The sequence below is a fragment of the Lycorma delicatula genome, chromosome 5 (genome assembly GCF_047948215.1).
Source record: "Lycorma delicatula isolate Av1 chromosome 5, ASM4794821v1, whole genome shotgun sequence".
Taxonomy (NCBI): domain Eukaryota; kingdom Metazoa; phylum Arthropoda; class Insecta; order Hemiptera; family Fulgoridae; genus Lycorma; species Lycorma delicatula.
Window position 1 is genome coordinate 128,227,240 of NC_134459.1, and position 17,527 is coordinate 128,244,766.

A 17,527-nucleotide genomic window follows, 5' to 3' on the forward strand; every position below is an offset into this window, starting at 1 on the left:
GGCGCGTTTAGATCAAGTCCTGTCGCAAGCTTACTTGTAGACTGTGGTGAACCATCACTTTGGGATAGACGAGACCAGCTCTTATTATCTTATTTTGCTCGTCTCAGAGGACAGCCAAATCACCCGGTTCTTGAGTCAGTCCTTAAAAATCCTAATCTAGGAAAGTATGAGGATCATCCACGACGTACTGCACCTGTAGGTATCCGTACCTGGCGTCTGCTGCAGCATATAAATGTTGACACACCGTCATTCTTTCCTATGTACCCTTGCTCATATCCTCCATGGGGAATAAACCTCATAAATTTTAATTTTGACCTGACTACATGTAATAAACAATCAACACCATCTATCGTCTTTCAGCAGATGTTTCAGTGTGTTCTCTCCAAGGCGAAACCAGACGCGGTTGTATACACTGATGGATCGAAACAAAACGATACGGTTGGGTGTGCTTTTGTTGTCAATGAGAGAACTTATATGTTTGGTCTCCCCAGTATTACGAGTGTGTTTACCGCTGAACTATATGCTATAAATAAGGCTCTAAACATCATTAACCCTAAATATAGAAAAATTCTTATTTGCAGTGACTCGTGTAGTGCTCTCCAAGCCTTAAAGAACTTTTATTCCAAACATCCTATCGTCATTGAAATTTACAACGCAATCGCTGAGTTGAATAATCGCAACACAGAATTAAGTTTTTGCTGGGTCCCTAGCCACGTAGGGATTCCAGGTAATGAACATGCAGATTCCGCTGCCAAAGAAGCATGTAACCAGCCTCCTTTCACCACCCGAGTTGCTACTTCTGATTTCATTAACTATGTAAAACAATTATTAAGAACAAGGTGGCAAGGTGATTGGACAGCTACTGTTGATAATAAACTCCGTCAGATTAAAAATTCTGTGTTACCATGGAACTCCTCATACAGAAAACCCCGGCGTGAGGAAGTAGTACTCTGTCGATTGCGGATAGGACACACGAGAGTCACACACGAGTACCTGTTTACAAGAGGACAACCACCTCTATGCGCAAGATGCAACTGCCGCGTGACTGTGCGCCACATACTCGTGGACTGCATATGTTATGCGGCATTGCGTCGTAAATTTAAAATTCCTAGTAACATCCGTGGTATCTTGCGTGACGATAAGGAGGTTTTAAACCGCATGTTTATATTTTTACGTAGTATAGGGTTAATGCAAAAAATTTAATAACTATGTATTCTTTAGTAATTGTATGTATTGTCCTATGTATTGTTTTGTTATCCGAGTAGGGAGCCTTTTACACTCCCTATCGGATTTTTTTGTTTTTTTTTTGTATGTTTTTTAAATTCGTCTGTGATATTAGTTATAAGATTTTTGTGATATTAGTTTTAAGTTTTATCTCCTTTTTTAGTTTTAAGTTTTATTTATTTTTAATGTGATAGTTTTTAACATAGCTTTAAGTTTTATTTATTTTTAATGTGATAGTTTTTAACATAGCTTTAAGTTTTATTTATTTTTAATGTGATAGTTTTTAACAGAGTTTTAAGTTACATATTAGTGTTTTTGTTATCCGAGAATGGGCCTTTTACACCCATTCCGGATTTTGTTTCTGTGATAGTAGTTTTAAGTTTTAATTTTATCTAAAAACCTAAAATTATTTTTATTTATTTATTTATGTATTTATTTATTTTCCGGGCGATGATAACGTTCAACCGTTTTTCGCCCTTAAAAAAAAAAAAAAAAAAAAAAAAAAAAAAGTACAATTTTTTTTTTACTTTTCAGTACATTTTTATATTTGTTAAGATATAATATTTTTTTGTTTAAAATTCTCAATTTGATTTAATTATTATATTTTACTTTTTAGAGGGGTTTTCTAATTTGTTTCCTTTTTTTATTAATGTTAATATTATTAGTTAAAGCTTTTTTAAAAAATAATTTTTTATACGTAATCAAATATATTTTTGTTATTTTTTGTAGATTTTATCTTAATTTTTTTTTTTTCAGAAATATGACCGTGTTTTGGCTACAGGGCGAAGAATTAATGTTTGGTGGTTCTGTACATCCAAGTGCAGCACAGCCTCGTATTCCACAAATGAAAATGATGAAGGTTCATATTCCTTTTACATTCAAACTTCAGGAGACATCAAAATCTTCATATTCTGGTAAACATAATAACAATAATAGTAGTAGTAGTAGTAATCATAATATTAAAAAAAAATTTTTGTTAAGATAATAATTACTATTATCTTAGTGCAATAAGTTTTTCCAATGGAATGGTTCCAAAATCTATCAACAATTGGTAAAAGAATGAAGCTAAGAGAGGTAAGCAGTACTAAACATAGAAAGTAATAATACAGGTGTTTATTAATAATAAAAAAGTACAAATACATCAAAGGTAATAAATATTAAATATTACCCAGTTGGATCAGTTGTATTGTGAAAAAATTTGATATTATGGAATTAGATTAATTATTTACAACACGATTTTTTGTGATATCTTATTTGTATTATCAATTTTAAATAATTTTTCTATTGTTTTTTTTTTATGAAAAATTTTCAATTTAATTGTAATTTATTATCAAGTTTTAATTACAGCATACATAGTCACCCTGGAACTGTTTAAAGATTTGAGGGACTGATTTAGGATGTCAAAGTAAACAAGATGTTTATGTGGACAAATGCCCTATGTCTGTCATTTTATTTTTTTTCAATGAAAATTTATCTTATAAATGGATTGCAATAGTTTAATGAAATTCACTGCATTTACCCAACAAAACCTTCCACAAAATAAATAATTTGAAAAGTTTAACTTAAAAATGTCAAAGTGGTTCCATTTAAAATTTTTAATCATTAATAGCTCCATGATAGTTTTGTTCTCATTGAATTATGTTTTATTAGGTAAAGTGTTACGTATTTTATTATGAATAGAATTTTATTTTGCTCACAATAAATAGCCATCTCAAGATTTTCAAAGGTAAAATTTTCATACTTATTTATTTTTGTTTATAATTGGCATTGAATATCATTAAAATATCTCAATCCATTTAACTAAGATACATTTAAAAATATTAATCTGTATTGAGTGGTTTCTCAAAAAAAATTCTCAGAAAAGTTTCTAATTCCAACTCTCTCTCTCTCTCTCTCTCTCTCTCTCTATATATATATATATATTCTTTATTAAATAAAATTAACTATACAGCTGAGGTGCAGGTATAGTATATATGAGCATCCAATAACTACACTACTTGGAAATTTAAAGAAAATTAAACTAAAATTGTGTAAAGTAAAAGTAAAGTAAATTGTGTAAAAGTAAACTAAAATGTTTGTTTGAGATGTCTGCTCTCCCTGAATAAAATTAGTTTATTTGTAAAATGTTGTTGAGTAATTTAATAAAAAATTATGATTTATATTAAAATTAAATTTATTTTTCTTTGTATTTGGTTACCTTAGGCGTTGTTATAATCAAGAATTGTTTTTTTTATTTACTTTTATAATTTTTATTTATTAAAAAATGTTTAAAACATAAATTTAGTGTAAAATACTTTTTGCTGTTGGTTCATAAATATTAATATTTATATTGTAATGGAGGAAAAATGTATGTATGTTTGAGTGGAAGTTTTGAAATATTTTTTAGATGAAAAACTCAAGATAAATGTTTCAGTTTATTACATTAGTATAGATAATCCTTGACATATATCATGGTTTGTTGCTAGAATCGAAGGCCACAACTCTTCTTCTTCAATTAAATGTGAATAAATAATGTAATTGTTATGAGAATTAATTTTTGTTTTTTTTTCTTTTTATCAATTTTGTTAAAATTTGTTTTGATTATTTATTATTCCACTATTACTCATCATTATTTGTCTGTAGATTCATGATATGTTATTTGTGAATATTAGTTGTAATTTGAAGGTTCTTATTAATAGTTTTTTCTTTTTATCAAATTATCTATCATTTCTATTGTAGAATGTTGAGGAAGCATAAAACATTAATATAACAATAGAGTTGTCAGTAAATGTTGTTTATAAAGATTGATTTTCTAATAATGCTGAGTAATTCTTCATTATCAGCAGTTTAAAGTGTTTCTGTTAAAAAAATTAATTTATTGATATGCTTGAATTTTATTTTCAAGGTTTTTTATGTAGCAGTGATTTTTTTGGTCTGTTGAAATTTTTATGTTGAAATGGTTTATGAAATAGTGCATGTAATTGAACTGGATGGTAACCTTGTGAATTAATATTTTTTGTGCTTTAATTACCTTTCCATTTTAAAATTACATTCTACAAAAATGCACTGCTTTTAAGGCTTATTTGTGTGTGCGCGCGCGTGCGTGCGCGCGTGATATTTTTTATAAAGAGTTTTTTTAACTTAATACATTATTTAATAAAGGAAAAAATCTATTTCTATATATTTCCGGAAATGCTTATTTTACCGGCTACCGGCCGTTTTGTATTTTTAACATAAAATTATATTTCTCAGGAATGGTTATCACATCATGCTGAAATTTTATATGCTGGTAGGATACTTAGAAGATTACTTATATAAAAATAATTTTAATAACAATAATGATTATATATATCAATAATGATTTATTGTTAATAAATTAACAATAACACTAGTTTATTTGAATTTTATGTTATTACAAAAAATATTAAGCGTTTTATGAAAAAAAATTATACTTTATTTATTGAAATCTGTTCATAGGTAAAAACGTTTCGGCAAAAATTCTTGAAGTGAGTCACTGTAGATTATAAAACCAGTTTCCATTTCCTTCCGAATAAAATTAAATAACTCAACGCAACATCAATTGGAATAATTTTATTGATATTATCTTATAATAAATTATTATAATTTAACAGTATTGAAAATATTGCTATAAAATAAAATATTATTGAAATCATGAAAATTATAAAGTTATACAACTAAACCTCTAGGTACCCTAGCAGGATACAAAATTTCAGCTCGATATGATAACCATTCCTTAGAAATAAATTTTTATGTTAAAAATACAAAACGGCCGATAGCCGGTAAAATAAGCGTTTCCGGACATATGTTGAAATATTTTTTTTCCTTTTTTTCGATGTGGGGAACCATCCCCCGAATTCTTGAAATGGTTTTTGTAAATACTTTGTATGTATCTATATACGTAAAAGAATATTTCCTGACTGACTGATTTCTCAAAACATAAAAAAAAACTACTGAAGATAAATTGGTGAAAATTTGTATTCATGTACTACGGTGTAAGTGCACACTCAAAGGATTTTTTTAATTTAGTTTAAAGGATTAAAATGGAGTAACAATGAAATTTACTTTTTTTTTTAAATTCATACATTTACAATTTAGTTGAATTAGATTTTGACTTTTCTTAATGATATCAGTTTAATCGATTCAAATTTCATTATTTGTATTTTTCTTTTGGTATATGATTTTCACATGAGCGAGTTTGAACTACGCTTTTATAACATTGTAATTTAATTTAAAAAAATGATATGCGACAATAGTTGTACAATCCCTTTCTTTTTTTCTTAATCATTTTTGGTTTAAAATGTTATTTTAAGAAAAATTAGATTAAATTTGTTAAAAAGTTATCCTTAGAATTTTTTTGTCTTATTGAATATTATGCCCTGATTATTTGTAAGAAGTGATGACCGTTTGATGTTAAGTTTCTAATCGTCTATTCTATTATTATTCGGCAGCTAGTAGCTGTAATCTGACAGTATGAGTATGTTTAGTTTTTTACTAAGTGAAATTTATTTATAAGATTGTCATGTAAATAATGGAAAATTTTTTTTATTCTTTTGTTATGTCAAACATTTTAACAGGTATTGTTGTTTTATTGTGTACACAACCATTATTTTTGCCGTCATAAATTAGTTTTTCAGTTAATAAAGTTATTATTTTTGTTGTTATGTTTCATTTGCAGATAATTTTCATCTGTTGTTTTTTTATGGCTGTAATTAGCCATTAATTAAATTATAATTATCCTAATAAAGTATTTCATTATGAGCAGTAGAAGATTGTTTTACACCTTTTATTATAACTGAATTTTAACAGTCATTTCTCATTATTCTTACTTTTCATACCTTGTCTACTTTTTAGAATTTCTGACATAAAAAGGTTATTTAAAGTAGTTTTCTTTTAACTGATTCATGACTGAAGATTATATGAAACCAAAGTTAAAAATAAAACCAGAGCGTTTATGTACATCGATAATTTAATCTGTTATTTTCTTACTTAAGTAGAAATAAATATAATCATGCAATTGTTACATACATTTTTAGTTAAATGATTCATCCAGTTTTAGCATTCATTTTAATCATTTATAGTATTCATTTTGAGAAGTTTTTGCAAAACTTCCTGAGCGAGTCAGTGGTATTAAACCCAGGTTAGCTTGAGGTCATAAATTCAAGGTATATTGAGAACTAATTACTTTTTTATTATTTTATGTTAAAAAAAGTAAGTTTTGTTTGCTATCATGTAGGAGAGGTGGATCAAAAAGTAAGTTACAACCTTGGCGTGCTCTTGAAATGAAAGGGATATATTAATGTCTTGTGGTGGCAGCACTAGTTGCGTTGTTGTCTTCACGCTCCCCCAGCAGCAATTCTGTACGACATTCAGTACGTGTGTAGTATCGTTGTCAATGTGGCGCGTCCTCTAGAGGTTTCGTCCAGCATAGAAGTGCGTTCATTAGTCCGATTTTTGTGAGCAAAAAATTACAATTCTGAAATTCATCGCCATATTGTTGAGGTATACGGTGAGAATGCAATGTCACGCCTGATGATCACAAAATTATGCCAAACGTTCAGAAACGAAAAAACAAATGTGAGTGATGAACTGCGTGCTAGACGTCGTTCAATTGCAAACTCGAGGGTAACGCGGAACGCGTGAATGAAATGATCCCGAGTAACCGGCTCAGTAAAATTGGAGAGATTACAAGTGAACTTAACATCTGTTATGGTAGTGTGTTTGCAATTATTCACGATCAGCTTGATTACCGTAAGATGTGTGCACGATGGATGCCACATCTGTTCACCGACAATCACAAACATCAACGTTTTCCGTCTGCTCTTTCTTATCTTCAACGTTATTCCAGGGCTGGTCCACAATTTTTGAAACAAATCGTCACAGTGGATGAGAGCTGGGTGCTTCACTACACTCCTGAGATTAAAACGAGCATCACATGAATGGAGATATAAAAATTCGTGAAGCCAAAAAACGTGAAAACATCTTCACATATTGGAAAGGTTATGCTGTCAATCTTTTTCGATTCTGAGGGAGTTATTTACAGTGAATTTAAGCAACAATCAATGCCAAATCTTACTGTGAGACTTTAAAAAATTGCGTAAAGCCATTAAAGATCGAAGTCCCGGAAGTTTGAGTGACGGGGTCGTTTTTCTTCACGACAACGAGTTTTCGGCCTCCTCATGAAGAGGAGGCCGAAAACTCGTTGTCGTGAAGAAAAACGACCTCCTCTAAATGAGGAGGCCGAATACTCCTCATTCAGCCTCATGTGACAAACGAGTTACTGCAAAAATTCAAGTGATAAGTGTGGTGTCATCCGCCTTACAGCCCTGACCTAGCACCCTGCGACTACCACCTGTTTGGTCCTCTCAAGCGAGACCTTGGAGAGGAGCGTTTCGCTAATGATGATGAACTTAAGGAAGCGGTCCTTAAATAGTTGAAGGAAATTGAACGAAATTTTTATGATATTGGAATTGAAAAACTTGTCTCAGGGTATGAAATGTGTTTAGAAAAAGTCTGTGATTATGTCGAAAAATATAAAAAAATATGTAGTTTGTTTCATAGAGGAGGTGTAACTTATTTTCTAATCGTCCCTCTTATAACTTCTAACAAAAACGAAACTTTTCTGAACTTATAAAATTTGTCCAAAATCCTATGTTGTTCATTTAAATTAATAGTAAAGTCCTTAATTTTAAAGAAGAACGCATAGAAAATTTCAGAGAGACATTAAAAATGAGAGATCAATTTATTGAAAAACGAATGCACTTTCTAACCACACCTGAAGAGAAATACTGGCAATCGTGGTTGTTGGTAAGCGTCATGATTGGTTTGTGGAGCAGTGCATAAAATTAAAATATGTACATCTTCAAATTGTTGTTGCCGACCTCTGCGGCTGAGTAGGTAGCAAGGTCCTGGGTTCGAATCCCGGTCAGGCATGGCGTCCTTTCATACGCTACCAATTTCCACCGGGCTAATGACCGTAGCTGTTGATACCCAAAAAAAATCTACAATGAAGAATATTCGGATGAATTAGAAACATCCTTAAAAAGTATGAAAGATTGATGAAATTTAAATCTTTTACACTTTAATAGTTCCAGCAATAAAAAAAAATTGTTGGAAATGCATGTTGTATTGAAGAAAGTAATATTTAATTCCTTGTAAGAACTTTACTTTCTTTAGTAGCGGCTCAGCGAATTTTCCATTATCTTGAGAAAACTTATCAATTTCTTAATATTCTATACACTAACTTTAATAGAATCTGATATTTTATGTTCTTTCTTTTTTCTAATTCTATACATACACCGCGTGCGAGCGTACACACATGCTTATTTCCGTCTCTTCTTGTCTTGATCCGAGCTAGTAATGGGTGATGATTGTAAGAAAAATTGTCCCATGTTGACTTGAGCACTGCGTGAGGTGCAATGCTACTTCTCTGCTCCATCTAAGGATGCACCTTATTTACAGCTTCCGTTAGAAATTCCCCTTCCTTCCACTCCTCTGGTTGTGAGGCCTTAAACCAAGGAAGGAAAATTCAGGATAAAAAGGGAATAGGATATAGGATTTCCCTATGTTTATCAGAGATGAGTAAAATCAAGAACTCGCAAGAAGGGAAGGGTTGTAGATCTGTTGATAGGTAGCCATTACAGTTTTCATTTGTAGAAATAAAATTTTCGTATCGAGCAAATTACAGAAGATCAAAATTTTATCGATTAATATTAAAGATGTTTCTTTGCTCAGTGAATCGAATAAGGCTCATAATTTTGCGATTGTGAAAGAACTCCTTATTAAGTATCATTCAAAGCTTCAGCGTGAATTGCTCCTAATATATTTTATGCGTCAAGCCAAATCGTCTTTCATATAACGCCTGGAGCTACAATCCTGAACGTGAAAGCTTAGTACCAAGCCTGGTCCTAGGAAGACCAGGCTGTATTACACGCCGAAACAGGCTTATTAGCCTAATCTTTTTTTTGGGAAAAATGAAATAGGTTTCGGAAATCTTAAATTCTGTAAACATAAAGAAGGGTACAGGTTTTGTTTCTTAACGAAAATTAACAGCTCTCTCTTAAAGTAGTGAAGAATTTGTAGTAAATCTTATCTGAGTAACACTAGCAATGAACCCCTACAGCTTTTAAATATTGTTGTAGTAGCATTATTTCATTTATAATGAACTTCAATAAAAAGTTGAGGTTGTCAGTTCAACCACTTTTTTCTACCTTTAACAAATTGACCGATTCGATGATTCTTTCTTTGTAGAGGATGTCTAATTTGGTGTCTTTGTAAGTTTTCCTTTACAATTTAAATGGAAAGATTTTTAAAAATAAAAACTATTTCTCATAGATAATTTGAAAATATTACTTGAGTTGGTTTGTTGTAGAATAATAATATATAAGATAACCTGTTATATTCATACATTCAAAATATTTTTGCGCAAACAATCAAGAAAAATAAAAATGTCCTTATTCCAGACAACCTTAGCTGAAGTTCCGTAGTAATCTCTTTATCTAGTTTTATTGTATTCCTTTCCATACTTTTCTACCATACTATTATCAATATTTTTAATAAAAATAAAACAAAAAAAATGCAAAATAAAGTAAATCAAATAAATGATAATCAAACGCTCTTTAAAATTTTGTTTCAGTTATTTCAATTTTGTCTTTTAAAGTTTGGGCTAAATAAAGGGGGTTAGTAATTTGCTTGTCTTTTGTTTATTTTCATTTTTTTTACTGTAGAACTATTTTGATAAATAAAAATGTTTGTTAGTATGATTTTAATAACACTGAATTATTGTATATTCACTTAGTCAACGAATTTCAAATAATAAAAAATATTTAATAAAAAACTAATTTTGATTTGTGTTGGATAAATTATCTACTGTAAAATTGAACTGGTTTGTTTAATTATTTAACGGTTAACGGTTGAGAAATTACTTGTTCTGATTTTTATTAAGCCTTTAAATATGAGTTGAAATTGTAAATTAATTCTATAGTTAGAATTTATATAAACACGTGATATATAATTTGGTTACCTTCATGAATGTTGAATTTTATTGCTAAGATTGCTTCTGATCGAGAAATAATTATTTAAATTGGTGTGATTAACTAATGTTAAGACATATCCGTATTTTTTTTGTAATTTGTATTTTTTTCGAAGTATAGTAACCAGTGCGGTTTAAGTTTTGTTAGTTTCAATATAATTAAAGGTTTAATTATGAAATAAACGATTTCGATGACATGCTTTTGTACCTTTAAAGCAATTATTTTTGTTTTTAATTCTTACTTCCTTGTACGAAGTAAAGGAAGTACTGCGATTACGAAAAATTACGGTTTTCAGATTTCAACGGGAATATCCATTTTTACCATCTCTGAATCCATTTTGACTAGTTTCGGCGTGACGTCTGTACGTATGTATCTCGCATAACTCAAAAACGATTAGACGTAGGATATTGAAGTTTTGGATTTTGGACTGTTGTAATATCTACTTGTGCACCTCCCCTTTTGATTGAAATCAACTAACCAAAAGCGTCCAAAAAAGCCAAAATCCAAAACATTACTTCTTCTTCTTCAGTACTTCTTCTTAATTGCAGTAATAAGCCCTCACTGAGAGCTTTTGAACAATATATCATAAGTGGTACTTATTTTCATTTTCCAGAGTTATAGCCAAATAATATTTCAATTAATGAAATATTTGGATCTTACATGGGGATAGCACATCGATTGAAATCCGACTTCATCTCCTTTTTTTAAATTTAAATATATTGATTTATTAATAATTATTAACCTCTGATTGTAAAAAATGTGTATATGTAATTTAATAGGCGTATAAGGAAATCATGTGGTGTCCACATCAGATTTTTTAGCGAATGTAACAGTGCAGTTCGAAACTAGAAGGAAATATTATAATTTATCTTAGAATTGAAAATGTAGGTCATTGTTCGTAGTTCACAGAGTGTGTAATGAGAAAGTTGTGCATTGTTCTTGCTGTATGATGTACAGAGTTTTTTTTCATGAATATTCGAATTACGCGTTCATTATATTGCTTCTTCTTTTCGTTTAAACTGAACATTATTTTTCTCTATGTTAAGGGTAGACATACCGGTAATTTTAATATAGATTTTTTTAATTTTAATTATTTCTGTTTACGTTCCTTTTTTGTTAGAATATTAAACATTTTCGGTTTGTTAATTTGTGAGAGCAGAAACTCTGTACTATTTTCAAGTTGTTTATTTAATAAGGAATTTACTAATAATTTGCTAGCGTCTTGTATATATAGTTCCTTGCATTTTTTTTGCACCGAACAAAGGTGCCCGTGCTGGAGAACAGTGAAACGAAGTGCATCATAAAAAATAAATTTAAAGAACGAAATTTATAGTCTTTGACGTATATTTTCTTTTGAAAACGTTTAATTCATTTGAGTGTGAAAATCAACGCATTAAAAAAAAAAAAATGCTTAAGGTATTTCGGTCGTCTATTTGTTATGTTAATTATTTCATCATAATAGGAGGTTCCATTTAACCACATATATTTCTTTGTAAATCAGTTAAGCAGAAATCGTATTATCATGTACCAAAACCATAACAACAATGCACTCAACCGATAAGTATTTACGGTAAGTGTATCCTTATTTTTACGGAATCTAACCCATTAGGAGGTTTAGTTTTCCCTATTTTTCTGTTTATATATTGTGCTTTATTCAGTTAAGAAAAGTCTAAAACTAAAGAAATATAGTTTTTGTACATAATTAGAATTTTGCTGTAAGATATTTTCTTATGAGGTTTGTTCATTAATTAAAGAAACATATGTCTGTAGAAAAATTATTACTTATTCGATGTGAATGATGATAACGTTATATTTCAACATATTTTTCGGCTACATCTTGACACTTGTCCCATCTTTCTGTCAGTTTTCTTATTACAGTAGTAAAGAATCGTTCATATTGACGTATGAATCATACTTTTATCGCATTATTTACCTTCTCTTTGTTGCTGAACAATTTGGTGCCATATAAAAACTCTTTCAAATAACCAAACAAAAAACATCTGATAGTGCAAGAGGGTCAGGATGGATTATTTTCGTTGAACGTAGAAATATGCATTCAAGTATGTGTTAAAGTATTTAATCGGCTCTAAGAATGAATCGAAAAACTTTTTCTTTTTTCTTAGCTTATAAATCTCTTCTTAAATCCGTGAACTGTCGCTTTGATTTGTTTCTTCATCTTCATTATTGATTTTCATTTTATTCTTCTTTAATTATTAACAGGTTTCTATTATTTAAAATTTTAATCTGTGTAAACCGTACGATTTACGCATTCAGTTTATATAATAAAAACAATTTGCTTTTATGTAATAAAATTTATTTTTAAAACAAGTGATTTATATTGTTTTTGTTTTTTTTTTAAGAGACACTGTTATTTACCTAGTACGAATCTGGCAAAAAGAAGTAATCTTCTTTCCTAAAAATAATGGAAATTCCAGTAATTTATTAATATGAATGTAAAAGTAATTTTATCTCCTTTATTAATGATAAAATTTTATTTCAATAATATTATTCAACCACCTCTGAATGAATCGTAATTTCTAAAGGAAAACCAACTTATAATTACACGATTATGAAAAATCATTTATTAGTTATTAAATCATTTATTAGTTATGAACGGTAATGAAGATTATTAAACAATATTAGATTATGTTTGTACTGACTTGTAATTACAACTGCATATAAAATAAATTATAAGTTAAATTTATGTGTTTTCGTTAAAATAAAGACGGTTAAATACACACGTATAATGGTACTGTATTATTTTTGAGTGGATACAATAATTTGATGTTTTTTTTTTTAACTCCGCGTAGTATATCATCTTTAACTACGGCGTCGGATAGACTGCAATCACCTAGTAAAACAAGTAAAGTAACTTTTCCCTTTATTTGTCGTTATTGAATGAAGTTTATTTTATGTCGATGAACGTGTTACTTCAGTCTGATAGAAATACGAGACAGTACTAATGGAACTTTGGCAAAAAGTATAAAGAGATGTACATTTTATTAAAAATTTAATATTTTTATCATTTACTAATTTTTATTTGTTGGTACCCCTCTCCCCCCGACAATCCCCTTATAAAACTGACCGGACGTAATAGCGATTTCTATAAATTCTTGAAAATCCGGTAAAAAAAAATGAATTGTATTATTGTTTCAGTATTTAATTTCCTCGGTTAGGATATAAAAAAAAAACTATTTCTAGTGGTATGTAGTTTAATATTTATTATCATTTATTTATATATTACTTATGACAGTATAAATAAAAAGTATTTTGTACGGTTTACCAGTGCTAGATAGGCTTTGTATAGAACAGTTGATAAGCATGAAACCAGTCTTATTTCTTAAAATAATTTATTGTTAAGAAAATAAAAGAAAATGTAAAAAAAGTTGTTCTCAGAAGAACGAAAATGTATCCATAAATCCTGTTTTTTGACTTTTAACTCCGGTTTCTGTGAAACGATTCTCTTGAAAATCAATAAGGATTCTATTCCCGATAGTTTTTTATCACCCCACAAAATTTCGTCAAAATCTGTTAAGATTTGCGGTCCGGCAGGGTGAAGAAAAAATCTTATACCTGCATACGTACATAATTATGTATATAAACAGACCGGGCGCTGTAACGAATTCCAAATTCTTTAGAAATCCGCTAAAACATTAAAGAGTAAATTCGCAAGTGGAAATCTATTTTTAGTTGTTACTCACATCGGTTCTGTGTTGTAATCTAAACGAGATATTATGAGTATGAACTCTGTAATTTATAATGATGCTGGGATAGAATCTAAGTATTTTATTTATTTATTTTTTTTTAATGAAATATACTAGTTATTGAATATTTGTTACATTGATTTGTACCTAGTAAATTATAATTGAGTTAATAAAATTATGTTTAGTGGTTTTTAAGTGTTTTTTTTTTTTCATCTAATCACATTTAGCTGAAATGAGTGTGTAGTAGTAGTTTTGTTACAGATAGTTATAGATGTTTTGTAAACAGTTATAGATGACATTAATTCTAACCTATTGTCGCGTGTTCGCCGCTCGATCGGGATATTGAGAGACTAATAAATTCAAATGTTTGTATTCATACGATTTGATTAGTCCAAGAAAGTATGAAATAAGAAAAATTAATAATAATAATAAATTACATACAAAATAGTAGAATACAGTCCCTTGACTGAGGACATAATGATCGGTAATATTAACGCCTACTATTGCGTTAACAACAAGGTAAGACAAGTCTAAAATTCATTCAGTTCCTTTCTTTGCACATACGTCTGCTGTTTACAAATAAAACTACCCTTGTAGTTCATGAAGTAATGTAATTCTATCACTTTTCAATACTTTCTACCGATAACTGACAAACAACTTTCTGCATTCACAAACTCTCCATACCGGAATGCTTTTGACACACACTTCACTCGTTGTGACTATACGCTGACTGGTTACGCCGTCTCACAATCGCGTCGAACACGACCTGCAGCACTTGCTTATACGAACTCTTTCTCCTGGTCCGAGCAGTATTTACATACCTTTGACCTGCAGAACCGCCTCATTCCTTAACTGTTGAAGCGTGAAAATTATCGTTCGCACCCATACATTTTCCTATGAATTTCTGTTCTGATCCAGTAACAGTTCTCGTCGAACAACAGCTGTTGGAGGTGTGTCATTGACAGTATTACAAAGAACGATTGTTAAACGGCTGTTAGTCTGAGAAAAGGATCCCTTTTAGTACTCTTCTGGATTACTTTCATAAATGTTATTTTTTACTTTCTTCTTAATTGGAAGGAATCCGTTACCCAGACTCGTTATACTGGTCTTGTTACACTATATAACTGTATACATTATTTATTATTAACAAATGTGGAAGACGTGTATATGAGTCTTTTAAATTACTTTCTTGATGTTTTTGTTATTTATTTTCAATTTGTGGAAATTATGAAGGTTTTTCGGAAGGTATAATCTATTTTTAATTTAAATTGATTATCAAAGTTGGGGGAAAAATAATTATGGAATTTTTCCTAGTGTTGCAGTAATGATTAGGCAATTAATAGTTTATGAATATGTAAATTAAATTTATATTTGTTGTTAAATAGTATAGGCTTGCAATTTATCCGGTATTAATGTCATTCTTGTGCATGCAATAATTAAGATTTATTTATTATTGAAAGCGATTTTATTAGTGTAGGCTCTAGGTGTTTACTGTGATACCATAATTTTATGCTAAATCACGGCGGCGTAATTTTTCCGATTTGCAAAAAATTAGCTACGGTGATTAATTTTGATTTTAGAATTATTGTTCTATGCAGTATGCGGTCATATTATTGCAAACTGTAGACCTGTGTTTACTCACAGAATAAATTATAAGTTCAATTTAATTGATAGAAAAATCTTTATGAATTGAGAAAATGTCAATAAAAAATCCCTTTCGGCACGCCGGAAGGTGGAGGTAGATTTCACCTGTGCTAAGTAGGGGATAAAAAAGATTTCCACCTTAAAGTTAAGAAAAACTTGAAATTTACTCAATACGACAATGGTTGCATGTGAAAAAAAGTTTCACATGTTTAACATACGACAAGCCCAATCTTCTTACAATTCCAGCAACATTTTGATCATCCCTTGCCGTAAAGGTTGGTCATATAAAAAATCGTTTCGGACAAAAGTTTTAGGTAATGTTTAGAGGACTAACGACCACTTTAAACAGATTCGATACTGTTCCTATTAAGGGAGGTATGATTTCTTTTAGTCTTCAAAACCCCACTTTTCCACCACTTGGGCCAGTGGTTGGTGATATCAAAAAACGTTACTTAAATAAGTTTTAGGCCCTTATTCAAAGAGTAGTAGGAACTTTAAACAGATTCGGTATTTTACTTAATAAAAAAGTTATAGAGATATTTTGTTTTTTCGAAAAAAGGCCCCCCTTTTCCACCGTCCGTGGTCCGATTTTGGCCGTTAACGAACTCGATCGAGATTTTTGGACGATATATTTTTAAGGAACAATTTGAAAGTGATTGGCGCAAAATTACGGCAGTTATTGTGTCCACAAGAAAGTGAAATATATATAAACTTTTGAACTGAAATTGGTTTTGGGGTCTGGGGGTGGTGAAACGGGAAGATGTCGAAATTTTCCGGAAGTCGAATCATGGTATCCATTACAATAGGTTGCTTTCTTATGAAATCTACCTAAATTGATAACTTGTTCGGTAAACTGTATTGCCAATCGTTTTTCTTTTTTACATTCGTAGTTTATTTTTTATTGTGAATTAAATGGGTAAGAAGACATTGACAATAAATTGCATCGGATGGGCTTCGGTTATTTTTCAATATGGTTAAACAAGCCGTAAAACAATTTTGTCTCCATTTACTTTTCCCTTTTTAGAATTTATAATGAATACTTGGATAGTTTCCGCTAGAATGCTGGAAGATTACCTTTAGATTGACCCACCAGCAAATGTCCCATTACAAATATAATGGTAACATATTAAAATGTTTACAGAGATTAAAAAACCGTCTCAATTTACTAGGTCTAAAACATGTTGCTACCAAAAATGAGCAGTTAGATAGATTTGCATCGTAATTCTCTGTTGTCTTTATGCATGGTGTTTCGAAGATAGTTATTCCAACTGTGTTTAATTCTTCTTTTTTGTGTTCTAAAACAGGGTAATCCAAGAAGATGCACCTCAGCTTCTCTACTTATTTCGTTCTATTGATTTTTTATAATTGTTTGCTTTCTCTACATTTTTTTAGATAATCCGCTAATTTGGTTCTTTTCCGCCTTCTCTTCTTACAACTCTCCTTGTCCTAACAACACAACCCTAATTAAATTTTGCCTTCTAACTGTAAAACTTGCATTACAATTTCTCTTTCTTGTAATGATGGTCTGGAACATCTGTGTTTCTTCATTCACTGTTAAGAAGTAGAATAAGAATTTAAAAACTTGTTTGGTGATGGCAGTTAAACGTTAGTTTTTTTACTGATCACTAGGACGTTCTGCTTCTACAGTCGCTTTGTTCAGTTTGGATTATCAATCGCATGATAATCAAGCTGATTTACTCTCTAGAGGTTGTCTTCCCAATAAATTTATTAGATCATCACATTGGTGGCATGGGCCAGATTGGCTGTCATAAGATTCGTCCTGTTGGCCAAATGATCGAAACTTTGTTTCTTGTGAGCTTGAAATTGATTCTGAATGTCTAATTGAAAAACGCCAAACCATTCAACTATCATTCGCATGTACTGTCGTGAATGATTATTCTGAAACATATTCATCGTTATTCAAGT

General features: G+C 30.1%; 1 protein-coding gene across 4 annotated transcripts in view; it reads left to right on the top strand.

Moving 5' to 3' along the window:
* LOC142325380 (cell growth regulator with RING finger domain protein 1-like) overlaps positions 1-17,527 on the top strand; it is a 312,650-nt gene that overhangs the window by 21,383 nt on the left and 273,740 nt on the right. For all 4 annotated transcript variants that reach the window (XR_012756522.1, XR_012756523.1, XM_075367080.1 and 1 more), the window contains exon 2: positions 1,981-2,138. Coding sequence is in view for 2 of the 4 variants with exons in the window: in XM_075367080.1 (XP_075223195.1) it covers positions 1,981-2,138 (158 nt within the window). In the remaining 2 variants the exon portion in view is untranslated. The remainder of the gene's footprint in view (positions 1-1,980; positions 2,139-17,527) is intronic.